Source organism: Myripristis murdjan, chromosome 1, assembly GCF_902150065.1.
Source record: "Myripristis murdjan chromosome 1, fMyrMur1.1, whole genome shotgun sequence".
Classification (NCBI taxonomy): domain Eukaryota; kingdom Metazoa; phylum Chordata; class Actinopteri; order Holocentriformes; family Holocentridae; genus Myripristis; species Myripristis murdjan.
Genome location: NC_043980.1, coordinates 15,232,024 through 15,258,599, shown reverse-complemented (window position 1 = coordinate 15,258,599; position 26,576 = coordinate 15,232,024). Strand labels below are relative to the sequence as shown.

The 26,576-nt window shown below is 41.3% G+C and overlaps 1 protein-coding gene across 2 annotated transcripts in view; it reads left to right on the top strand.

Moving 5' to 3' along the window:
* The window catches only part of rhbdl3 (rhomboid, veinlet-like 3 (Drosophila)), a 69,835-nt gene extending 44,867 nt beyond the window's left edge, over positions 1-24,968 (top strand). For both annotated transcript variants that reach the window (XM_030057864.1, XM_030057819.1), the window contains 6 exons: positions 488-712; positions 1,702-1,850; positions 11,050-11,162; positions 20,393-20,493; positions 21,332-21,392; positions 22,685-24,968. In XM_030057864.1, coding sequence (XP_029913724.1) covers positions 488-712; positions 1,702-1,850; positions 11,050-11,162; positions 20,393-20,493; positions 21,332-21,392; positions 22,685-22,956 — 921 coding nt within the window. In that variant the 3' untranslated portion in view covers positions 22,957-24,968. The remainder of the gene's footprint in view (positions 1-487; positions 713-1,701; positions 1,851-11,049; positions 11,163-20,392; positions 20,494-21,331; positions 21,393-22,684) is intronic.
* The last annotated feature ends 1,608 nt before the right edge of the window (positions 24,969-26,576 follow it).

Below are 26,576 nucleotides of genomic sequence, written 5' to 3'. Positions count from 1 at the left end.
TGACGGGCTAAAGGTGAGTTTTTATCTTTTTAAGCTGATACCGATGAGTGCTGTAGAAATGAAATCCTTATGTATAGGCTTAGACAGAAGGACAGTGTGAGCTGCTGGTGTTTTGCACGACGAAAAAAGGGCTCGGTGGTTGCTAGGTGATGTTGGAAGCATTCTGTTGCCACAGCGAGTTGGGAGGGGTCTGGCAGTGTGGTCGTGTCACTGTTTGAATTAGGAGGATTGTATGTTTCTGTGTGTGTGTGTGTGTGTGTGGCGCCTGGATCCAGGGTGTTTCTATGTTAAGACTCCAGTAGTAACACACTGAGCATTTGTTGAAATTGCAGAAAAGTGTCTTAAAGTCTTACTTCACAATAACATCGCTACTGATGTGCCGTTAATCAAGTTGTACGTCCCGCACTCCCGCCTCACCTCTCTCCCTCCCTTTCCTCTTCCCCTTTCCCGAACCTTTCCTTTCTACCCCTCTCCCCCTTCTTCCCAGATGAGTAACAAGCGCTCCAACAGTTTCCGGAGGGCCATTCTCCAGGGGGGCAGACAGCTGAAAGGCTGTGCCCTGAGGGAGGAGGTGGGCTTGGGGCTGTCTCAAAGGCTCGTCCGCCACGTCGCCTACGAGACGCTGCCCCGTGAGGTCGACCGCAAGTGGTACTTTGACAGCTACACCTACTGCCCCCCGCCCTGGCTCATACTGGCGATCACTATTGCTGAGGTGAAATAGCTATTAGTGAATTAGTTAGTTACATTAGTAAATAAATAGGATCCATCTTATCAAGTCATATTGCGTCTTCGAATTTGTTTTCCTTGAAACAGATGGAATAATCCGTCAGTGGAGTGAGATATTTTCATTTGGCTACGCTCCAATTTCACCTTGAAATTAGACAACTCAGAGAATCAAGACAGTATCACTAAATTCAAAATTCTTCATGAAAGCTTGTTGATCCTATTGATTTTACTTCAGCTCCCCTCTTTCCTCCAGCCAAGGTAATGTGATCTATAATTCTCTAAGACAAGCCAAAAAACTAAACACTATAAACAACATTTAATGTGCATCCAGTCGCAGTGACAATATATTTTTATCGGCACTTCTGCAAAAAGAAGTGCCGTTCAAGGACCATACCAGTGATTTTGAATGTTTGGACCATTTTCTACAAGTTATCCACGTTTTACGTTGCAACGAACCATTCTGCAAATCATGCAGGGTAAGAGTTTGAAAAATATAATCAAATCCCACAATTTTCAAATTTGAATTTTGATTGAAACACCCACCTTAAAATGTTCTGCCTCTGCCGTTCATCGCGATTCATAAACCAGAAAACTGATAATTGGCTGTGTAAAATGAACGTTTCTCCGAGGACTGTCTCCAGTGGAGAGACAATTTCCCTTGGCATAATTTCAAGCCATCAAAACACAACAACACAACACACTGCTTTTAGGAAAACTAATGTTGAAGTTTGAAGTTGAAGTTAATTTCCATATCTCAGTGGAATTAATGCAAACCAGTGGCTGGATAAAAGGTAGGAAAAGTGATCGCGGAGTTCTAAAATATGACTGCTTGTTTCAGGAAGAGATGAACAGAAATGTGAAACATACATTTTGTAGATGTTAGGCTACACATGCAAAATCACCGGTATGGCCCTTTAATAACTTTGCTCTTCCTCATATCACTCACCATGTATTAATGCCTCTGTCCTCTCCTAGGTAGCGGTGTTCATGTACTATGGGTTCCAGCTGGACCGCTGGGTGCTCCAGGTGTCCAGTCCGGCCTTCCTAAAGGGCCCCCTGCCTTACCACCCTCAGCTGCGGGCGCAGGCCTGGAGATACCTCAGCTACGTTTTCATGCACGCCGGGTGAGTTCAAAGTTATCGCAATGAGCACAAAGACAGGAGGCATTTCTGTGGCTCAGCTGGGTGTTTGTACGGCCCTGTCAGCATCCTCAGCAACACATTTATTCATGCGGCTAAGTTCATGTGTTTTTTGAGGGTGTCACACACATGCACACCTTTGGGGTAGAAGTAAAATACTGATAACAACAACTTGAAAAGTATATCTATGATGGGTTATGGCATTTGAAACACTGAAATTGTGGGTCTTTGTTTGTTACAGTTGGAGTTTGCTTTCATTCACACAAACACACTGTATACAGTATACACTATCTTTTCATAGATAGACTGAGTAAATAAACCCCGCTGCATGGATGGTTTTCTGATATATTAAATCCTCTCCAATCATGAGTAAGAGATGTAGATAAAGGAGAGGAAATGGGTATGGAAAATTATTAAATTTAACAACATGCAATGTGCACAAGGGGTGTAAGTTATCCCTAGCGTGTGAGTCCTAATATTCAATAATCTCTGCGGCTGTCTAAACAGGAAATAAATAAGCTGATAAACTATGTCCTGAGATACTGAGAGGATCATGTATCATCATACAAATGATCATTATTGGATTATTGGTGTAATGTGTTTATACCGCACTCCTGCTGTCATATCTGAGCATGGAGAGCATTTCTCTTCATTTCTCTTCTCACCCTATCCCCCTGCTCTCCCCGCTTGATATCAACAAGACAGGTAATTGAATTAAACCCTCCATTATACTACCTCACCCTTCACCTCCTCCTCCCTTCCTCTTCTTTTGATCTTTTTCTCCCTCTCCCACCCTCTTTTCCTTCCTTTTCTCCCTATCTCTCCATTGCTGTGTTTGCCTCATCAGTCACCTCATTAATGTACCCTCCCCTCTTCTTTTTCCTATCCCTCCCTCCCTCTCCTGTCCTCTCTTGTCCTCTCCTCTCCTCTCTTCTCTTCTCCTCTTCTCTCCTCTCCTCTCGTGCCTCCACAAGAGCCACACGCTATTTTACTATCTGGCCAGACCAGGTTATTCAGGTTTAATTACCCTACTGGGTAAATATAGTCCCAGGCAGGAGTGAGCAGTAATAAAATGCTAATTTAATTAGAACGAGAAGGTGCTGGGGAGAGATGGTGGCAAGGATGACAGAGTGTGGTGAAAAGGTAAATTGGCAGGGATGGAGAGAAAGGTGAAATGTTTAACATGCATTGATTAATTTGGCACATACTAAAATGGTCCTCATGGGGAATGATTTTAATATCATGAAAGGACTGCAGGAATGCATCCAAATGAAAAGAAAGAGATCACCTAGGTGCTACACACACACACACACATTATACATATGCACTATATCCATATCTATATCTATATCTACATATTAGTATTAATGACAGCGTTCCTCAAAATTAAAACCACATAAACCGAATAAACCTTTGCTACCTGTCTGTTACAACCAAGATATTGCTATTAAAAAAGCTAAGCTGAGTATCCTTGTTCCTGCATTGTGCCATAGACCAATATCCCTTTGTGACGTAAAGCAATACAACAGATTTCCCACCAAATCCAACCCAGCTGCACACGGTGTAAAATGGTGTGAAGAGGCTAGTAGAGGCTGCCAGTCTTCTTGGTGCTGGTCCTTTGTGTGCGGTAATTACACTAATGTTTCACAGTTGCGGTGGTGATTATTTACTGATGTTAAAACGTTATACATAGCACGTTTTAATGTAATGTCATGGAAACCTACAAAAACATCGTCCTAAAAATATTACCGTCGCTGGTTATTTTATCATGCCTCTCTATGCGTTGTTGGTCTCGCTAATGCTGCTACAGTCTGTTTTATTACGCCTCATCAACTCTGATTCTGACGGCTGGCTCCTGTCGAGACAGAATAGGCTCAGTCACGCTCTCTAATATGAAATCTCAATGCCGATTCAGTGTGGTTTGGCTGTCATCGCCGCTGCTCCTGCTGTATGGGCTGCCTGCCGCTGTACCAGTGTTTGGTATCCGTCCAGTCAAGGTGATGGAGACAGCTGTCACATTATATGATAGATTTTTATGGGGGGGAAATAGCTTTTTGAACAAACAGAATCATATTTTATGGAAAATCATGCATCGTAGAGAGGGGGGTGTTTTTTTCTCTGAACATCCTTTTAAACATCACTATTGAGAACACAGTCTCTAAACTGGATTATTGCATGGCTTTGCTGAATACTCACTGTTGGCATTCTGTGGTAGACCACCGTTTCAAATCCAATCATATCACTGCACAGTCAAGACGTTCAGTGGATTGTGTTGATTTCCAGTCAACTTGACTTGTGACACCCTGTACTGAAATTGTGTTAACTTCTTGCATTACTGCAAACAAAATGCTTATCCTGCTCGGAAACACTGGCGATTTTGCCAATACGCACAAAACTTTTGGGTGCAGTTCTCCTGCAGTGTAGTTTATGGATCCTTGCTGCATACATTACTGTGGTTACAGTTCCAATACAATATAATCCATGGATGCTAGCTAGTCATTTTTATGGTTACAGTTGTTTGACACTGACTGTATCCGAAATAGTTCACTCAGTGTTTGTCCCATGAACTATATGGGCAACGCCCGACCAAAGTTTCAGAAACGACATGAAAAATCATTGATTCCATTAAACATGCCGGATCTTGATGCACACAGTGGTGCCTAGCATCTCATCTCACTCAGATAGTATCAGTTTTGTGAAGTAAATTACAAATAAATTGTGGAAATCCTAATGGAGTCGCTTTGCCCACAAAGCAGCAACCATAGCTGCTCCTACCTACCTGGACTCCCTCTTTCAGGTTTATGCTCCCTCCTGCCCACTTCGCCTTGCCATGAAGCGGCGCATGGTGCTGCCAGTACAACAAGGCCCTAAATCACCAGCTAGACTCTTCTCTTCTGTGGTTCCTCGGTGGTGGAACAAGCCGAACTCCATTCGATCCACAGAGTCCCTCTCAATCTTTAAGAGGAGGCTGAAAACCCAGCTCTTTAGGGAACATCTGCTCATCTAATGGTCCGTGTAATCCCCAATATATATTTGTATAAAAAAGAAAAAGAAGTTCAATGCTTTCTTCCTTTCTCTGTGCACTTTATGCTCTCCATACATTCCCTCCGTGCACTGCCTTGTAGCACCTCTGTCCTTTGGACCAGAACCGGAGCTTTGTGGCTCTTGTCGTTCTCTCCTGAATAAATCTTTTCTTGTGGTGTATAAAAATGTACATCGATTTGGATAAAAGCGTCTGCCCAATGTGGATTGTAAAATTGTAAAACTGTGCAATTGTGGTTTTAAGTCAATAAGTTGATAAACATAGTCCATGGATGCTAGCTACTGGTGTTGCTATGCAGGGCTGGAATGGGCATCGTTTTCAGTCTGGGAGTTTCATGAGGCAGACCAGCTGATTCGACAGCCTACATCTGGGTGGAGGTGTGGAGGGTCAGTAGTTTCTTGTTGTGTTGCACTGCTTGTTATAGGGGATAATGACAAACACAGGCTGCTCTAGTGTTTTTGGTTGTTTTTTTATTGTTTATTTACTGTGATACAAATCATAGTGCGCCACTGGCAGTGGTAATGCTGGGACTGATAGTGGTAGCAGTCTAATTAAAATGTCGGGCCGTTGTGTGGTTTGCAGGCTGTGTGGTGCTTGTAGTACTTTTTTGGGCACAGCTCTGCCTGTTCTGTCCTCAGGGATCGTCCTGACCACATGGCCGGGTCCTGGCACGGCCTCATCAATAAACTGGCCAACTGGAATTCTCTGCTCAATGACTTGAGGAAAACAACAAATGATTTTTGTCTAAACAGAACTTTTTTTACAAGTGTCACGCTGCATTAAACTTTAACTCCGGGCACATCTCTACCCATCCTCTCAGGAGTCAGGAATACTGGGCTCAGGCTGGCTCCTGGCGCTGCTTTGTCATCATCAGTAATTGGCCTTCTGGCAAACTCTGAGCTGTGACTATAAAGGAAAAGAGCATATCCTACACACATTGGAGGGCCCAGAGCCATTTTAAAGATGGTTATTTGTATTTTAAAAAGCAGTTAGGTGATTTATAAATAAGTCAGTGCCAATCAACACTTTAACACATCCTAAACATCATTACTATACTGCGCTTTGTATGCAATAATGAGCTTTACAGGACTGTTTTGCCCCATTATCAACATTGTAGCTGTCATCATCAACATCATCCTCTGGGTCTTGTGCTGCCAGCTGCAAGCTTTGCTGAAACTCAAAACATATTAATAAACACGTACTTTTCCCAAATCAGAAGCGTTTGACAGCATCTAATATATTAAGAGATCACAGAAACCACCGGAACACACGTTTGCTGATTTAGACATGATACAAGACTACGAGCCATCTCTTGATCACTGCAGTGTTTTTTCTGTATTTGGTGGCACACATTCAATGTCAAGGGTATATGCCAACGTATGTCATTTAATGTTATAAATTCTATGAAATAGTAAAACTTTATGAGTTAAATTTATCTGTACAATGTAGAAATACAGCTCATGAGTTTGGATTGGTAAAGGAAACAATAGAATGGATTTGGTGACATTTATTGTATCAGTAGACAGTGTTATTTTTCTTATATAAAAGAATCTATACACCACGGGACCAGCTGACAGCACTACGAGAGTTGGCCATGTTCGGAGGGTAGAGGCTGGAAGTACCGAAAGAGCTTCGGAGGCGGAGACGGGGTTCAGAGAAGGCGTGAAAACAGCTTGAAAGGAAGAGGAAGTATACACCTGCCGTCCCTTCTATCCTCGTGGAAAATGTGAGAGCGCTGGCCAACAAGATGGGTGAGCTAGCAATACTGATAATGCTCTTCACCGAGACACGGCTGCACAACCACATCCCAAACTGAAGCGTGACCGTTGGCGGCTTTCTGAGTGTGTGGGCAGACAGAGACCATCGGGAGAGCGGTCAGCCTGTGATGGAGGACACCATCTGGGCTTCTGGCCATCTCTGACAGTCCCTCTCGTCCACTGTACGACACCATGGAGAGGCACAGGAGCATGTTCAGACTCCGAATGACACAGTGTACCCCTGAGCGGAGCCGCACCACCATCAGACTGTACAACTTTGCCCTGGACTGATCAACAAAGTACTCTGCAGTATCTGTCTGTCTATCCATCCATCTATCTATCTATTGAAGAATGACATAGCTCAGGGAGACAGAGAATATGCAGCATTATATCTTTTTCCTGCAGCCTTGTTATTGCCGGAGGGTTCAATACTTCTTGCAGCCGCCTGTCATCAGTGTAGATTAGCTTCAGTGTTGGAAGTATGGTTCTCTATATATTTATTAACAGCATAGATGATAACAATATACATTTTATACAGTGAGCGTCAATAATGCTCAAGTTTGCTCAATAGTGCTTGCAGATTTTATAATGAAAATTCAGATTTCAGTAGCTGTGTGTGGTGTCGTCTAAAAACATGTTGCAAAAGCACAGAAAAGCATTGAAATCTAAATTATAGATTCACGTTTTGCAAACCTTCACCTCCCACTGTTCAACTCAGCTTGTGGTTTGTCTGTTTTGTTTTTTTTTTTGTTTTTTTGTTTTTTTGTTTTTTTCACAGCAGGTCATCTGGTGCACGATGTGGCCTAGCCTGTTTTTAAGTGCTGGCTCCACTTACCCAGTCTACTTTCGTTTACAGTGGTGGCAATTAGAAGTGTGTGTAGTGTGTGTGTGAGTCTGTTTGATACAGAGACAAATGACAGCAGGTTGGCTGGGTAAGAACTCATCACTTGCCTCATGCAACAAATCCACTTAATGATTAATTTATCAATTTTTTTCAAGACGTAATCCCAACCTGCTACTGACCCAAACACTTGGCAGCCCACTGGGAATCTTTCTGATTCCTCACATTAGTCACTCCGGCATTATTTCTATAATTACAGCTCTGCTGCAGTGTAATCCTTGGATGCTGTAGTGACAGACTCCGAAGCATATTTTGGGAAGCATATAAATTACTCAAGTGTGTAATAAAATCATTGCATCAGTATTTCATGTCAAATGATTAATATCTTTGGTAAGTAGCTATTTGGCAACAAAGACTGGCTCACTGTACATCATCAGTACATCATCAGTACATCATCAGTTGGATAAACTGTCCAATAAACTTGACACTCTATGGATTTCAGGGGCAAAGTGACCCAAAAATAACTCACAAGAATGCCAATGTAAACAGTACAACTTTCAGAATATTCAAATATGAGTCTTTGCAAATGTCTTTTGAGCTTGGAAGTGCATTCAGCATGCTTAGTAGGCCTCGAGGACACATGAAGTTTGATTCAGTGGGAAATTTTGAATGTAAAAACAAAGACAAAACAAAGTGTGTTTACAATATTACTGATCACAATAGATTATCAGTAGTCTGTGACAGATTGAATTTTTTTTTAAGATTTGGTTTTCATGTTGTTTCTGTGTGAGTTAGTATTCACTAAAGAGTGATAGAAACCGTGGTGAGAAACAGCAGATGACCTTTAACAGAGCTCAAGGACATGTACCCAGGTTTTAAACATTACCTTCCCAATCATATTCTCCTCAATATCCACTAGTCACAGTGCTGCATCATTTACATTGACACTGTTTTTTTAAAAGCTTTCGTGACTGATTTGTTTGTCTCACATTAGACACTTGCCTACACACACACACACGCATACACACACAGACGTACACACACGCCATGTAATCCCGTCAACAGCTCAGCACCACTGATCCTTCCCAATCCTCAACACAAAAACAGAGTGTAAATATCGGCCCAGAAAACAAACCTCACTATGCACTGTGCACATTCGCCCACTCTAATGCTCCCTCTTTCTCTGTCTCTGTCTCTGTCTCTGCCTTGCACACACACACACAGACACACACACACAAATATCTGTCTGTGACAGCTATGACACCTAAGGAAGATTAACTCGCTGCAAGATTAAATCCTGACTCTAAACATTTTGCAGGAAAACATGTCTTTTGAACGGCGTCTGGGCTGCTTTTAGTCCACTTCCCATCGTCATAAAAGCAGGTTTGACTCAATTATACATCACAATGTGCCAATACAATCTGCACTAGTGTTGACACATGGAGCTCCCATTGTAATTTACAGTGGGCTGCAATAATGGGTTTTGTGAGCAAAATCCTCCAATTTATTCATGTGTCATCCTATTTCTTGTCAAAACCTCATTATGCTCTCTGCGTCACGAGTCTAGACAGAAAAAGACAATATGACATCCCTACTTTCTGCTGTGGTGCTTGAATTGTGTAGTTAACTGAGCATATGGTCAAAATTAATGATAGTTTGGTAAAAAAAAAAAAAAAAAAAGGAAGCAAAATTAAACAGTGTTTTTGTTGTACATCCCTAAAGACTGCAGTCTTCTGGGCACAATAGGCTCTCTCAAGGGAATACTGTGATCTTCCTTACAGTACTTGCCATCCCTCACAGCCTTGTTAGCAGTACAGAGATAGGAAGCTGCTGTTTTCTAGAGTGGACATGTCCTTGTGTGTTTGGAGAGGCTTGTACCATCTAATCAATATCACCCATTGTCTGTTTGATCACATGAAGGATTTCCTATCTTCATTGTAGCTGGCACCGCTGGTTTGTCTCAGCTGAAAGAAATACTGGCCTTGTGTCTCCCCCCCCCCTGTTTTTTTATGAAGAGAATTGTGTGTGTGTGTCTGTGTAAGTCTGTGTGTGCTCGTTTTGGAGAGGGGGTGTGTGTGTGTGTGCTTGCTTTCATGTCAGTGAGGATTGCTGAAGCCGTTTGTTCTACGCTGTTTTGTTCGAATCGGGATACACTGTAGTTACAGGTTGAATCTGTCAAACTGTCAGAATGGGGGAAAAGGAGATTTGCTGAAAAAGGCCAGAGGAGAAGAGAGAGAGAGAGAGAGAGCGAGAGAAAGAGAGAGAGAGAGATAGTTTGGTGCAGCGAATATGAAAGAGAGATGACAGTGTAAACAGAGAGACAGAAAACAGAGAGCTGAACAGAGAGAGCGATTGAAGAGAGTGAAAGACAATCAGATCAAGAGTGAGAGCGAGCGGGAGAAAGCGAGGGAGTGAGGGAGACGCTGAAAGGCCAGACAAGGCAGAGGATTATGCTAACTGCTGTCCTTTTGGATTCTGCTGTGGCACCCAAATGTGTCAGTGCTGCTGACTGAGTGTTGGCTGGAAGGACTTTCTAGTCATGAAGGGCACAGGGTGTGTGTGTGTGTGTGTGTATGTGCTTTTGTGTGCATTCACCACGCTGAGTGACCTATCGCTTGCTTACAGTCACCACCCTGTTTTTGTGTGTGTATACTATATGTGCCTGTGTCTGTGTTCATGTATGATGTGTGACCGCATTTGTGTGTCTGTGTTAATCTATTCATGGCCACGACTGTGTGATCTGGCGATGGAGCATGTGTGTATGTGTGTGTGTGTGTGTGAGCAAGCATAATGATATAGACTTGGCAGGAATAGACAGGTGATAATGTGTGATAACGCTAAACACACCGTTATATCTGTCTGAAAGGATCTGTGGTGTGACTCTTACACTCGAAGGCAGATCTGAGTCTTGTGTGCTGTACGGGCCCGTGAAGCATCATAACATTTGAGGTGTGAAATGTTTGCCATTAAATGAAAAAATCAAGCCTGCAACACTTTAACACCTTTTAAAAACAAGGATTGGTGACCAACATTGCGTTTTGTAATGCCTTTTTGTCTACAGTGGCACCGATTGGCCTCGTCTATCTATCTATCTATCTATCTATCTATCTATCTATCTATCTATCTATGTATCTATGTATGTATGTATGTATGATGTATGTATGTATGTATGTATGTATGTATGTATGTATGTATCTATTTATCTATCTATCTATTGCGTTGTCTTTTATTAGTCTGTTGTGTGTGCAATTGTGTGTGTGTGTGTCTGTCTATCTATCTATCTATGTATCTATGTATCTATCTATCTATGTATGTATATATGTATGTATGTATGTATGTATGTATGTATGTATCTATCTATCTATCTATCTATCTATTGCATTGTCTTTTATTAGTCTGTTTCATCATCTTGACACAAGTGATCAAATCCAGTGATTAAATATGTATCTTAAATATATAATATGGCAATTGTGTGTGTGTGTGTGTGTGTGTGTGTGTGTGTGTGTGTGTGTGTGTGTGTGTGTGTGTGTGTGTGTGTTACAGGATTGAACACCTGAGTCTGAACATGGCCATGCAGCTGCTGGTGGGAGTTCCTCTAGAAATGGTCCACGGAGCCCTGAGGATCGGACTGGTCTACGTGTGTGGTGTATTGGCAGGTGGGTGTCTATGAGCACCGCCCCACAGACCCTCCACCTCACACACACACACACACACACACACACACACACACACACACACACACGTGCACGCACAGACACACACATTCACTGACCCATTAGCAGGCATGGATACACATTTGCAAGCGCACTCATGCATTTACACAAACAGAAATATTCGCAGTGAGTGATTCTCCACTCCCTGCATACATTTTCCTCCTGCTTATCAACACCCTCACCCACACATTCCCTCCCAGACAGGAACACACACACACACACACATGCACATGCACTCTGCAGGACAGGATTTCAAGTCCACCGACGTTCCATCTGCGTGTTGTGTATTTTTGTGCTTTCAGCGCCCTATCGGGTTCCTGCCAGTGTGTCGGCGGATAGCGGTCAATGGGAAAACCGAGTGTGTGTTGTGTTTGGGACAGATGGTCCTGTGTTTCTGTGTTCATACCAGGGGTGGTGGGGTTTAGAGGGGTTGTTGGTGCCCCATCAAAGACTTTGCTCTATTCTGATATTGTGAAACTCCCCCCACCCCCAACGGTCATGTACAATAGGGCAGAGCAAAGAGAGTAATCGAAAACAGAGCTCAATCAAACACACAGACACAATAATAATAGCTATGAAAATGAGGGGGGAAAGAGAGTTAGGGAGTAAGTAGAGTAAGTAGGGTGCAGGAATTCCCAAAAAGTGCTGGTTAAAGGAAAAATCCAGCCTTCAGACAAATTAACTCTGTTTAAAACAAGGATTGACAATTTACATGTTGTTTCTGGTGCTGTTTTGTTGTTGTTTGCTGTTGTATTTTTGCTATTTCATGCTAAAAGTGATGTCATGGAGAGATGTTCTCATCACAACTACAATGGTGTTTAAAAATCAAGAGTCTGAAATATTAATGATCAGGTTTTACTGTCAGGCGCACTTGTACACTGCAAAAAGTCACAATCTTACCAAGATTATTTGTCTTATTTCAAGTAAAAATGTCTTATTTCTAGTCAAAATATCTCATTACACTTAAAATAAGACATGATCAGCTCAGAAATTACTTGTCTTTAGACAGTTTTCACTTGTTTCAACTTGTTTCAAGTGAAAATTTACTTGAAACAAGTGAAAATTAGCTTGTAACAAGAAACAAATTTTGCCAATGGAACAAGCAAATTTTTACTTGTTCACTTGTGTCACAAGTAAAAATTTGCTTCTTCCATTGGCAAAATTTGATTCTTGTTTCAAGCTAATTTTCACTTGTTTCAAGTAGATTTTCACTTGAAACAAGTGAAAATTGTCTAAAGACAAGTAATTTCTGAGCTGATCATGTCTTATTTTAAGTGTAATGAGATATTTTGACTAGAAATAAGACATTTTTACTTGAAATAAGAAATAATCTTGGTAAGATTTTGACTTTTTGCAGTGTACATAGACTCAATTTGCAGCAAGTTAACAAACATAGCATAGCAGAGGGAAAATTCACGTATTCCTCCCATTGGTGTTCAACTGTATCTGCAGCTGCTCTGTATCTGCATTGCGTTTGTCAAGTTTAGCAAAGAAACAATGTAATTACATCCTAAAGAAAGGCACCGGAAAGACAGTGCAAGTCAGTTTGGAGAAGGTAACCGTGATATGATGAATGCGGAGACGGAAGAGGAGAGGCAGTCGGGTGAGATCAGAGTGAGACTGAGCAACTGGAAATGTAATGACTCTGCCTGGAGAGAAAGCAGAGAAAGACAGAGGGAGCTTTGAACTAAATGTCACCACTCCCTTCCAACTTCCCTATCAACATTAGCCACCGATGCCATTTCGGCATTCGGCACAGCTCGGCTCGTATGATGAATATGGTTGTGGTGTGTATGTGCACATGTGCATTCGTGTCTGCTGCACTTTGCTTTACTCTATCAGTACACACTCACTGCCATCCGGGCCTAATCCTGGCCTCCTTCCCTGAGCCAAACAAACATTTAAGGATTTCTTTATGTTATTTTATGGTGCCCATGGGTGACACTGCCGGCGAAGAGCTAACTGGAGTGGAATTATCGGGCTACTTTTTGAGATGAGAGTTGGAGATTATTTCAGGTTGGGAACATGATGCCTCATGGCAATAAGATTGTGTGTGTGTGTACATGTTTGCAGTGTGTGTGTGTGTGTGTATGTCACTGATAGAGGGAAAGCACAGAGGGAATGGTGGGATTTGAAGAGTAACCACTGTGATTTTGATTATGCACGTGTTTTAATGTGCTTATGTAAAATGATTTCTCCTCCTCTCGCTCTCTCTCTCTCTCTGTCTTTCTGAGCGTGTGTGTGTGTGTGTGTGTGTGTGTGTGTGCGCGTATAGGGGTCAGTGACAAACATGCTTGGGATGCCAGCTGTGGTGGCCTGTAGCTTTAACCCACACGGTGTAATGAAGGGGAAACATGCCATAAATCACACACACACACACACACACACACACACACGCACACCAGTCTGCTGTTTTAATTAGATATCGACCCACAGCTGAAGGGAGGAGGTGTTAGTAGTGTTGGCTGTGATGTTTGGGTTTGTTTTGTCTGACTGGGCTTTTTTTATGGTGGCAGCAGAGGGACGAAGCCTCATAGTCAAAAATCTTAGAATATTCATCATGGAGCAAAAAGTGGAGGAAGAAGGGAGTGTTAAAGGTTTTCCCTAATTTATTTTTAAGATTTCGCTATCGCCTGCAATGGAATCAATTCTAAACTTCATTTTTGTGGGACATGGGATTTATGGGTGATCCTACAACCTCCAAAAAGTCATCTTTTCAGGAACTAGTTGATACACCCGTTGAGAACCATGTGTTCTTTTTTTGTTGTTTTTTTTTTTTGCATTTCCATTTTGATTTGATGCCTTTTCAACAGTTTTCCTTAATCTTTCAGTTTCACAACATTTTTTTTTTTTTTTTTGCAAGGAGAGGACAATATAAACTGTTAGCCATGAAACAAAACAAAAAGAAAACTCAGGGCTCTTTGTGCAAAATGAGAAAAACAACGACCACGGAAAACAAACAATAGTAAACAGAGAGGGGCTCAGCTGGCACATACGGGGGTCGGGGCGGAGGTCAAAGGTTAAGTGAGGACCCAGCTGACTCAGAGAGACGCTGGTGACACTAAAAGCAAATGAGCACTCACACTCACGCTAAAATGGACAGAATTGACTTCCATGTGAACGCATATATGGTATTCATTCACGGATTGAAGCCAAGTACAAAAACAAATGAGTACACCTCCACACAAGTACAGCCGCATGCAGGAGCATTGGATGACCAATGGGGAAAAAGCAGTCTTGTAAAACACTTGTTAACACAGCCGTTTATTACATCTTAAGAGGCTTAAAGATACGTGATGAAGTGCCAATGTAATTGCAACACTTCAACCAATGATATTCCTTATATTCACATTTTGTTTACGTAGCATTAATTACATACTATGTAAGTACCAACATTACTTGCTCATTATTGTGATATAAAATGTTAACCTTCTGAAACCCATGAATCCACAAAAGCCTTTTTTTCTGACATGTTTTGTTTAACCCTCTGAACAAATTCCCTTCATTTCTTTCAAAAATTGATTTTTTTTAATTTCTGGTTTAGTCTATGGAGATGCTTTTTTTTTTTTTTTTTTTTTTTAATTGATGTTGGAAAGCAGATTCTTTTCTAAAACTTTTCAGTTTCAGGTCAGGGTTATTTTTTATGTTTTTTTATGTTTTTTTTTTTTTTTTTAGACAAGACTCTACACTTAGCCATAATGAAAATGTCATGTTCATAGGCGATAGTAGTGATTTTTAAAAATATTTTTTAAATGAAATTAACCCAATTTTGTTCAGAGGCTTGAATAAAACCTGGCAAAATAAAAGCCTGCCCCTGGGCCCTTGGGTTAAACAATTGGAGGTTATTGCATAATCATGAAGGTGTTTCTCATCAGTGCACATACTTTTTGCCATACACATTCAAAAGAAGATCTGATTGGAAGTGAAATGCAAAGAAGTTTTCTTTAGCTAGAGCTGACATTTAGCTCCAAATAGAGGTTTTTCTCTTGCTAATGTGTGGCCTTCTCAGGTGTCTGAGCTGTAACTGGATAAAAGCAGAGTGAGTTGGTGTAATAACAGTGTCTAACTCACAGAGTCACTAATCACCGACTGTATAGCAATCTAAGCAGGTGATTACCTTACTTCAGACAGGCGCGCGTACACACACACACACACACACATACACACACACACACACACTGTGAGAGGTCTGAGAGAGCTTACTTTTTGTCTCTGCCTCTCACACACAGGCACATAGATCACACTTTTCTATACAGCACTGTGAAGGACTTCCTTCCTGTTTAAATACACAGACATGTGCACACACATACACACACACACACACACACACACACACACACTCAAACACCTGGTTCAGGACACCTCCACCTCAGTAGTTCCTGTGTTTGGGGAGTGTGACCTCTTTGCCTGTAATTAACATGGTTTAATAATATTATTTTAGCACTGTGGTTTAGCGCTTGCTCAAACACAAACATACACACACAGCCAAGGACATGATCTTTCATCCAGACACACACGCACGTGCGCACACACACACACACACACACACACACACACATGCATACACACACTTCACAACACATTGTGAAGGACTTCCATCCTTGTGTAGTCTCCCTCAGTCCGGCCCCAGGAGGTCAGTTGTTTTTTTAGGTTGGGAAGTGGCATCTCATTTATCTTGGTCGTTCTTCTAAGCTGGAGAGAAAGACCCAGGGACACCGGGGGGAATGCTAATGCACATCAGTGCTCATCACATGGTGGGGGAAAAAATCAACTTTTTGTCTCAAAGTTGGGCTGACTGAATCTACAAAGTCATCAAAGTAGCGTTTTGATATAAAATGAGCGTCCTTTGTGTGTGACCCACTTACTCATGTGCCTGTGTAGTTGTGTGTGTGTGTGTGTGTGTGTGTGTGTGTGCATATGTGTGTGTGAGAGAGAGAGATGAAGACAGGGATAGATACAGACTGTGTCATTATCAGAACTGTCTGTCTGACTCTCTGTTGTCGGTCTGCACACTGTGGAAGGCAGATGGACTAAAAGCCATCTTGGTAATAGGTGGAGGTAATAAATGGCTGAATGAAAATGTGTGTGGAAGCGGCTCTTTTGCCAAATGATGTTCCTTGTATTTGCATGTTTTTACACAGTGTCGATCACAAGGTCCTACACGTATTTCAGAGCATGTCACAGTTTTTCACAGTGATTCTTGAAGTACTGTCTCTGAAAACATTAACACTTGATCATTAAAATCGTTTAACCTCTTTTATTCCATATTCATGCATATTCCATCTGGCGCTTATTCTATAGTCAAATGTTCTCCAAGAGCTTTTAGACGAAAAAGCCAAAAAAACCATCACACTGTCCTTGTTATATTTTGTTCGATCATGAGCTATGGGGAAACCGCTGAGTCATGCTTCTGAAACATGATCTAGAGTCTCAGGTTCAGGTCTTTTAAAATTTGTGCGTGAGAGATATTGTTGAAAGCTTCTCAACCAATTATATTTGTCACCTTTTCTCTTATGACCTGATATGGATTTTGTTTTCTGCTCATCTTCAGCCTTTCAGAGGGTAAAAGTAATGAAGATTTCCTTTGTCTCGTTTAGTCAGCCTGCACCAAGCAACTTTGCATTGTTGAGGTAATACTCTTTCCATGTTGCAATATTATTAAAGCCTAAAAAAAAAAGACTGCTTTGACTGTTCTCTCCTTAATCAAAGAATTTCCACCACATAGCCGATGCAAGTGTGCCAAACTGAATGCACGTTCTCTGCTTTACACTCAGTTTGTAATTTCATAACACACTTGTAGCAAAATAGACACATGTGAAAACGCTTTTAGGTAATGAGTTCACTTACAAATCAGAGCTTGATTGGCTTAATACCGGACAGAGAGCAAGAGGGGTGAGAACAAGGAGGAGGAAGAGGACGAGATGGTGAAAAAGTCTACTATCAGTGCACAGATGAAGCTTTGTTTTTCTTATTCAAATAGTTTGTGTGTACTGTGTTGATGCAAAAACACCATTTTTAAAAGAGTTTGAAGAGTTTTCCAAGAATTAGGCTACTTGCTTTTGCTAGAGATGGATAATGTTTTGCTGGTTTGGTGCAAGGTTTTGTGGTTATTGTGCAGAGTTTTTGTCTTAACAGTCAGAAAAAAACTATAATATAGGCTACTGTACTTAGGACTCACAGATCAACAAAGAATTCAGGGCTAGTTGTGGCTTTTGGCTTGAAATACTATGGAAATTAAATCAAGACTGTAGTGCTGCATATGTGTGCTCGTATTTGCAAGTGTGTGCTCAAATTTGTATTCAAATTTGCAAATGTGTAATGAAATATGCAAATGTGAGTCAATTTTGTCCTTTCTGTGGAGCATCAAGATTTGTGCTGAAATCTGTGTGTGTGTGTGTGTGTGTGTGTGTGTGTGTGTACCTCTTCCATCGAATGACACAGACAAATCGCCAATAATCAAGTCTTCATGTAAAATTCAGTTCATTTTGGTGCCATTTTCACTGGCTGTAACCTGCGGCAGAAATATTTTATTCTGCTTTCGCTCCAAAATTTACAGCGTCACTCCACCGGGAGTTGTTCTGATTTGATTGCTCGCGGTTTGATGATTGCTCGGCAGTTGAGTGCACAATAGTTCTTGTGTTACAGACAGTTCAATAACTGTTGCATTGTCAATACGGTCCTCTGACAAATATATTTAATTCTCTCTTCATTTACTCTGTTTATTTGGTTATTGGGTAAAATGTATGTGTTCAATATCCTCCTCTGATTTATATGGATCATTCATTTGTTTCTTTCATTCCACTGTGTGTTTTTGTTTGTTTGTCGTTCTGTGAGTTAGGCTGTATCATTTAGCATGCTTTGTTTTATTTTAGAAATACGAATGTAATCCCTCTTTTGTCACCTTCATTTCACCTCACCTCCTATTCTTCTTTTGTATTTCCGCACTTCCCCTCCTTCCCTTGCTGTGAAGTAATGTCACAGTAGGAAAAAAAAAAACTTAAACTTGCTGACAGAATGAGGCCACTGTAAAGATGAGGGCATCCAGGGAATGGATTTTAAGCTGTTTTTTTGTTTTTTTTGCACGGTGTCTGGGATTTGTGTGTTTTCATTCTTGTTTGGCTTGCTTGTCTTTTTGGTGTATATCTACATGTGTGAGTGCATGCATGTTTTTTTTTCTCATGCTTGCACATATATGGATGTATCTGTGATTGCTTTCACCTCATACTGGGCCCGGTCCATAAATGGCAACATGATTGAGATGCCAGGGCTTACCCTGTCATCCCATCCCTGTCTGCTGTAATTATACAGTATCTGTATAGTTTAATGGTCTGTGCTGTGTATATGTGTGTGTGTGTGTGAGAGAGAGTGAGAGAGAGAGAGAGTGTGTGTGAGAGAGAGGGAGAGAGAGAGAGAGAGAAAGAGAGAGAGAGATGGAGTGGGAGTGAATTGGGAGAGTAAAAGACCATTCATCAACAGCCCCACGTCTTCCCATATGAAGTGTAGACAGCTCTGTCTTATATACTTAGCATCAATAATTTACACAGGTCAGTGCCACAGAGTCAAGGGAAGGGGAGGATACTCTGAGATTTGGAAAGTGGATGGAGTGTGTCTTCAGTGCAGAAAGAGAGAGAGAGAGAGAGAGAGAGAGAGAGCACTGGTGAGCTTCTGTTTGGCTAATTCAACAGTCTAACAAGCAATTCTCTATCTCTTTTTTTTTCCCGTTCCTCTATCTAGGCCGCTGTGCAAACCAATTTTCACTGTACACTTTCGGTCTGTGAATGTCCTCATATTCATTCTTTTCAATGCTTGATTGGATCTTTTGTACATACGTTGAATTGGTACCAAGGTGCTGAAAAGAGTAATTCCCCATTTGCCGCTAAGTAATTTCCATGACTGTGTTTGTTTTACATGACGCCTCTATTTGTAAAGCCCTCCCTATTTATAATACACATTAAATAGCTAGTTGCACACACATCTTAATGACATACAAAATAGATGTTTTCATTGCACAAATGGCCACAGATAGCACAAACACAACATTATCATTATCGTTAGTTGCATTGATTGCCAGTATGACCTTCTGAAGGAAAAATTTAAGCTTTTTCTTAAAAAGAAAAGGTTTAAAATTAGTTTACTATACAAGAAAAAAATCATTACAGAGTATTAGAGTTTCCATGTTGAACAAAATGTCTTCATTCAGAAATTTCTGTCTGCCAGACCATTTATAGTTGCAACATGGAAGTACTGATACATCAGCTGTTGCCCCCGACAACCACCTTTTGTTAGCAATGATAATGTAATTTGCTTTTTCTGTCAACCTTTATTTTGACAAACAAGAGCTATCTTGTCTTTGTGATCCAGTTTTTGTGTTGCTTTTTTAGGCAGAAACAGTAATCATAGCCAACAAAAGGTGGTTAACAGGGGCAAACCGCTGGCGTACAAATGCTTCAGCATCGCTACAATAAATGGTTTGGATCAGCCTGACAGTCAGAAATTTCTGAATGAAGACATTTTGCTCAACATGGAAACTAAATACCTCTCTAATACCTCTCTAATGATTCCTGTGTAGTTAACTAATTTTAAACCTCGTCTTATTTTCTGCTGCTTAAAGTGTTCATATTTCTATTTTTCTATATTCCTTGTTTATAGTGTTTATATTGCTTGCTGCTATTTATTATCTGTTTATAATGTAAATTTGCTTCATATTTTGCTATCCACTTTGCTACTGTAATGCTGGAAATTTCCCCACTGTGGGACTAATAAAGGAATATCTTATCTTATCTTATCTTATCTTATCTTATCTTATCTCAAGACCAAACTTAAATTTTTCCCTCATAAGGTCATACTAGTGATCAATGCGACCAACTAATCAATGCTGTGTTTGTGTTATCTGTGACCATTTGTGCAGTGACAACAATCTATTTTGTATGGCATCAAGAAAGCCTTACAAAATCTGGATCACAAAAGACAAAACAGCTCGTTTGTCAAAATAAAGGTTGACTAGTGTTAATTTTTCCTTAAGGGGTTCACTATCAATTTCTACAGGGGCAAAGTGCACTAGCATGCTTTTTGAGGTGGGGATAATGCAAGTGTGGTCTAATGCATTGATTTATTGACCAAGGCAACATGAAAGCGGTTACTGACATCTGACCTTTGACTTGTCGTAACTCCAGGGTCTCTGGCCGTGTCCGTCACTGACATGACGGCTCCAGTGGTGGGGTCGTCTGGAGGGGTGTATGCCCTGGTCTCAGCACACCTGGCTAATGTTGTAATGGTAAGTGTGTGTGTGTGTGTGTGTGTGTGTGTGCGCGTGTGTGTAGATGCTTATCACATCACTCAGTTGTCCTGTCAGGAAAGAGCATGGCCACATCATGAAAGCAGCCTGTTATGCGTCCCAGCAGATGCTGCTCTATCTACAGATGCCATACATTCCACACCATCAGTTTTCCATTTCCCAAAGATCAAAAACATGTGGCGCATGTGTGTGTATGTGTATGTGCATGTGCATGTGCGTGCCTGCATGTGCATGTGTGTGCATGTCTGACTGCACATGAAGAAATTGTATCTTGTCCCGTTCCTCTCTTTTTTCCTTCTGCCCTTTGATACCCACCCCTGCTCTGATTGGTGTAAGCCACAAGCCCTCCTTCAGTTAACACACACACACACACACACACACACACACACACACACACACACACACATGGACACTAGGCATGCAAGGCAGACCTCTGTTCTATGTAATGGGGGTGCCTCGCTCATTAAATATGTAGTCTGCCGGATCCTCCACAACATTCTTGGGGTCAAGATGTGGGCGTTTCTCTTCCTGCTCCCAGCTGAAATCAGATTATGTGGCTCTGCTAGAACAGAACAGGGGTCAGTGTCTCTGGGGCTTTCAGAGGTGACATGACTTGAGGGAGAGCGATAGAATTGGCAACATCAAGTGTTTTTGTGTGTGGCTGTGTGACCGTCTTGCACTCTTTTCTCTGTCAATTTGCTGTCTTTCCTTGCCTTCAAAATTTGACCTTGTTTTCATGACCTCCCCATGTTATTCTCTTTCTCCTTCCCTCTTTCTCCCTCTCTCTCTCTCCGTATCTCTTTCTCTCTTACATTAGAATTGGTCGGGAATGAAGTGTCAGTTTAAGTTATTCCGGATGGCCATGGCTCTTGTTTGCAGTAAGTCTGAATAAGGAGTATACTGTATATCTGAGGTCCCACTGTACTTATTTTCATCTTCATCTTCAAAATTATTTTGGACCACAACATTTTATATTCTTAACCTGTTTTCACACTGAAAATGAGTTGTTATTTCATTTGAAGAGTTCCTTTTTTTTGGAGAAACATGACTTGAACATATGGAGAGAGATTTGTAATTCACAACATTTTCAATGGGGCAGTGAAAACAGGGCCATAATGTCTGGTGGGAACCTCCCTACTTTTCAGTTTATTTAGATCATTAAAGAAAAAAGTGGCCAGTGGGTCACCAGCTCAGTCTTGTGTACCTCACAAATGAAGATGTGTTTGCTCTTGACCTATATTGTAAGGTGAAGCTGTGGCTCCAAGCCAGAGATTTGGGAGCTCAGTATAAATAGGGGTTAAGGAAGAGAAAAGCAGGGCCTTCCACGCACAACTGTCTGCAGCAGTAATTATAGTAAACCTTGCTCTCCTTGTCCTTGTCCTTGATTGGAGACATTATTGATGGAGTTTCTGGTAAGTTAATTCAGGTCAGGAGATGGCTGGGGCCGTCCTGAACAGCTGGCTTTTGTGACAGTTGAATTAAATACATCTCAGTTCTGTCATCGGCTAAAAGGCCCAATACAGTTTTTGAAAACTAAAAGTTACCACCTTTAATTCCTAGTATCTAGATGGGACTAGACTTTTCTTGTTATATTTTGAGCAGAGGTGTAATGATTCTTTCTTTGCAGTGATGTACGAGTCATTACTCCCATGAATTATACATTTTGCAGATTCAGCTGCATTTATCTGCTAAAACAAATGAATAGAATACATTTCTCTGACTTGAGACTGAATTTGAATTTAATTCTTTGAATCATATCATTCACTATGTATAAAAAAGTCTTTACATTGTGGTGATCTAACAGAATACTATGAATTGCAACATTTTTGATAATAATGCTGTTTTTTCAGGGAAAAAATGTTTAACTAATTTTGTTGTTGGATTTTTTTCACACTTATGTACAAAAGGATAGTCTTAACTTATTGCACATGTTTATTAATGAATATAAAATTGAACTGAATTGAATTGTTGATTTGAATTGGGATTTAAGTGATTTATGAACTTGAATCAGATTGAATCATTTCAAACTAAATAATTCAATTCGTGAATTATTAACTGAACTGAATCCCTGTTAAGCCAAAGATCCACATCCCTCATTTTGAGAGTTACAGTGGACAGCAGTGCCCATATGCTGACTTTTCTGTCTTTCTCTCCCTTTTCCTGCTTACAGTGAGTGTAGAGTTTGGCCGGGCAGTGTGGCTGCGTTTCTACCCTCCAGCCTTCCCGCCATGCCCCAACCCCAGCTTTGTAGCCCACCTGGGTGGGGTGGCGGTGGGGCTGACTCTGGGTGTGGTAGTCCTGCAGAACTATGAGCAGCGGCTCCAGGAGCAGTCCCTCTTTTGGATCTTCTTCTGTGTCTACACCCTGTTTGTGCTCTGTGCCGTCTTCTGGAACATATTTGCCTACAGCCTGCTTGACGTACGACTGCCCCCGCCACCATGACCTCCTCACTGGACACAGATGAAACTCTGTATTCCCCTTTTTTTCTCCATCCATAAATGTCTGACCACCTGGCTAGATGAGTCACCTCACCCCTGATTGTCTGAGCCACATCAAGGCATCATGAGAATCATCTGACAAGTACGCCCAGAGCTCTGAGGCAGGGGTGCCTGACATGCAGTAGCCTTCTCTGTCCACCTCTGGATATCCGCTCCCATTTGCCTCCTGAGCTTCTGTTTTGGTTAACCATAAGCCTTACCATCATTCCCCCCTCCCATACTACATGAACTTACCCCACCTGCTCTGTGTCTTCATCTCTGCCTGGTGTTTGTCTGCAGTGTGTCAGCCAGTGGAATTTTTGTTGACGGCGGTGTCGACAAATGAGAAGCCTCGGATCTAACAGAACAGGAGCAGGAGCAAGCGGGAACGGTCCTGTGCACACGGCTGAGCCCGCTCTGCCTCCTCCTCCCCAACCCAACAGTGCCTACTTATGGAGAAGTCAGCCTCATGAGAGTGTGTCTGCACAACTGGCTCTCCTGTAGGGTTGCAGCAGTAAAACCCCTGTATTGTGAGCAGTGTTCAGGCAGAAGGTTATTGAAAGTCCTGTGATATACACAGTTTGTGGCTTTATCTTTAGCAAATCAAGGATAAAGTCATATGAGGATTCAGGGTCACTTTATGTTTTGTCTTCACTGCAAGCACCTCACGACAGGATTCAGAATAAGCAGACATACAGTAAGAATGCTAACCTTGTGATGCTCCAACTGCAGGTCTCGCAAAATGGAGAAAAATTCAAATGTCATCATGCACCAGTTTACGCAGTTATGCAGTGGTTTTGGAAGGGAGATGTGGGTTACTGTTCACTGTTGCTTACGGCATGTGGCGCTTCCTCAGTGAAAGATTAAACTGTGCTCAGCACCGCTTGAAACTCAAGTTTGCGTGTGCTTGACTTGAGAGGTGCAACACACCGTTGTGTGGACAGATCAAAGAGAATAAAAAGTGCCATCTAGTCTTTCAACTTACAGAAACGTTGCCAAGAAGTTGCAATAAGCATCAGCACTGGAGAAGAGCAAACACCTTGACTGTAAGTATTGCTGAAGTGAGACAGACAGTTACTGTATTTGTCTGTGGTTGAAATTAAAACCAGGATTGTCAGAGAGGAATTACAAATTGAGAATCTCACAGTGACAACCTAAATGTGCAGTCAGATTTTGTCATGTTGTTGGCCATTTCTTGCACTTGCACAGATTTTTTGAGTGGCTGAAAATTGCAAACAAGGTGGAAAATTGAGAAAAGGGGTGTTTAGATTGATTGAACTTTCACCAAGGGGGGGCAGCTGGGCCATTCTGAATAACAAATGTAGTCTTTTGGTCATTACCAGACATAGAAGAGCACACATGCCAGACCTCGGCTACATTAGGGCTGGGGTCAGTTCACATTCAATTCACTGAGGAAAATTGATTTTCTTAAAAAAAAAAAAAAAAAAAAGAAATCAAACAATTGGAAACCCCCAGAAATCTTTAATCTTTAATCAGGATGAAAATGGGGTGAATCAATGCTATCTCATTATTTCCAGTCCCAATTTACATTGTCAATTGACTGAATTGATAGAACTAATCCCAACCCTACACTGTTAGTCCAAACTGTACTGTACTTTAACCTCATGTTACACTGGTAACTGCTTCGCACAAACATTATGATAATGTAATGAACTACAGATGAATATTTTAACATACAGTTGCTCTTGATATTTTAACAGTTGCTATTGATTTGTTTTTGTTTTTATGTGATACTGGTATGTTCTGTAAAGTGTTCAGTCAGTCTGCATTGTGATCTGTTAGCTATATCTTGTGTGTATCCTATTTAAAAAAAAAAAAACAATGGGTGAGGACGTTCTGGGATTGTATATAATAAGGGCTATGACACAAACTGAGTGAAGAGTAAGTCACTGATAATATTTTAACATTGTGCATATTTTGTAGATTTGATATGTACATACTGGAGTACATTAAACTGTTTTATATGGAAACAAAAAGTGATTGCTTTGGGTTTATGTACCGAACTGATAACAGTGCCTTACTGAAATTCTTCTTTCCATAGCACAGTGCCCTACAGCCTCTCAGACAATAGGCATACCATTATTTCATAATAACACCAACCAAGGCATTTTTTACCTCCATTTTTCAGCTGATCTAGCTGTTCAGCAAACTCTGCAATAGAGACTATTTGTGTGCAAAGTCTCCCACTTCTCACCAACACAAACTGCACAAACTGGGGACAACAGACCAATAGAGAGGGGTCTTTGTCAGTGCTTATGCATGTGTGTGTGTGTGTGTTTGTGTATTTGTGTAAGGATGGTCAGTCAAACGTAATTGTCCTGCATTCTCAAGAACCTCATTGTGACCTTCCCGTTCCAGTTCTGTGGGTTTGAGTACACACACGCACACACACACACACACACACACAAATGAACAAACACATACACTCCAGCTTTAGGCTAGCCCGCACGGTGGTTACATGATTGGTCAGCCAAAATGAATCGGTGCACTGCAGGCTGCAGCTCATTCCAAATTTATTGAACACACACACACAGACAGAGAGAGAGAGTGAGAAAGAGTGCGTACCCTGTGTTGAGAAATACTACGCTTCTGATGTGAGCAGCCAAGCTCCTGCACGAGTGTGAATTTAAACTTTGTGGCACATTCCCAACAAGGTTAACAGATTTGCTGAAAGAGATTTGCTGGAAAAACATACATGAGTAGATTATTAACTACAACATAAGTTTCACAAGTCTCGCTTTGCCATTTCCTGGACAGAATGAAAATTGTTCCTCCTAGTCACTGACATTGACATTGACTGACATTGTGTGTGGGTGTGGGTGTGTTTGTGTGTGTGTGTGTGTGAGTGTGTGTGCATTTGTGTGCACTGACGAGCGTGCAGTCTGAATGTCAACCCAGAGATTTTGCAGAACATCTGGTTCCACCGATGAAGGTTATTACAATTAATTAAAACTACTTTGTTTACATCTCAAAAATTTGGTTATCATTTTATTTGGTGTGAAATGAAGAAGTAGCCATGATAACTGTTCTCTGATAACAGCATAGCATAAATAAAATCCACAGCAATTTTTGACAAGGGAGAGAGGGCATGCTGGAAAGCAGGTTTACCATTCACTGAGGCCAGAATGATCCCCTAAGGAAATTTGAAGAAAACAGCAAAAACAGCTAAAATTTAAGTTCCCTATGAATCAATAATAACATACCAGAGCTACATGGGAGTTAATAATTGCACACATTCAGGAAGTACTTGCGAAGGGGGCAAGAGTCGATGAAGGTCTCAGCCAAAAAAGTAAACATTAAAACGGGGAAGTGGGCAAAACATCATAGCAGCATAACTCTATCACCAAAACAATGTTGGATTCTGCTGGTAAGAAAACATCAGCACTGTTTAAGTGTGTAAATAATCAGGGTTTGAAATCTGCTGTCCAGTACAGCCGCTGTTCACACAACTGAGGTCAAAACAGCTGCTTTCTAAATGCAGTTACCATCTAGCCATACATGAGTGTTAGTCTTGTATTGAATGGCCATGGACAGGAATGAACTGTTGTGCAAAGAGAAGTGCTC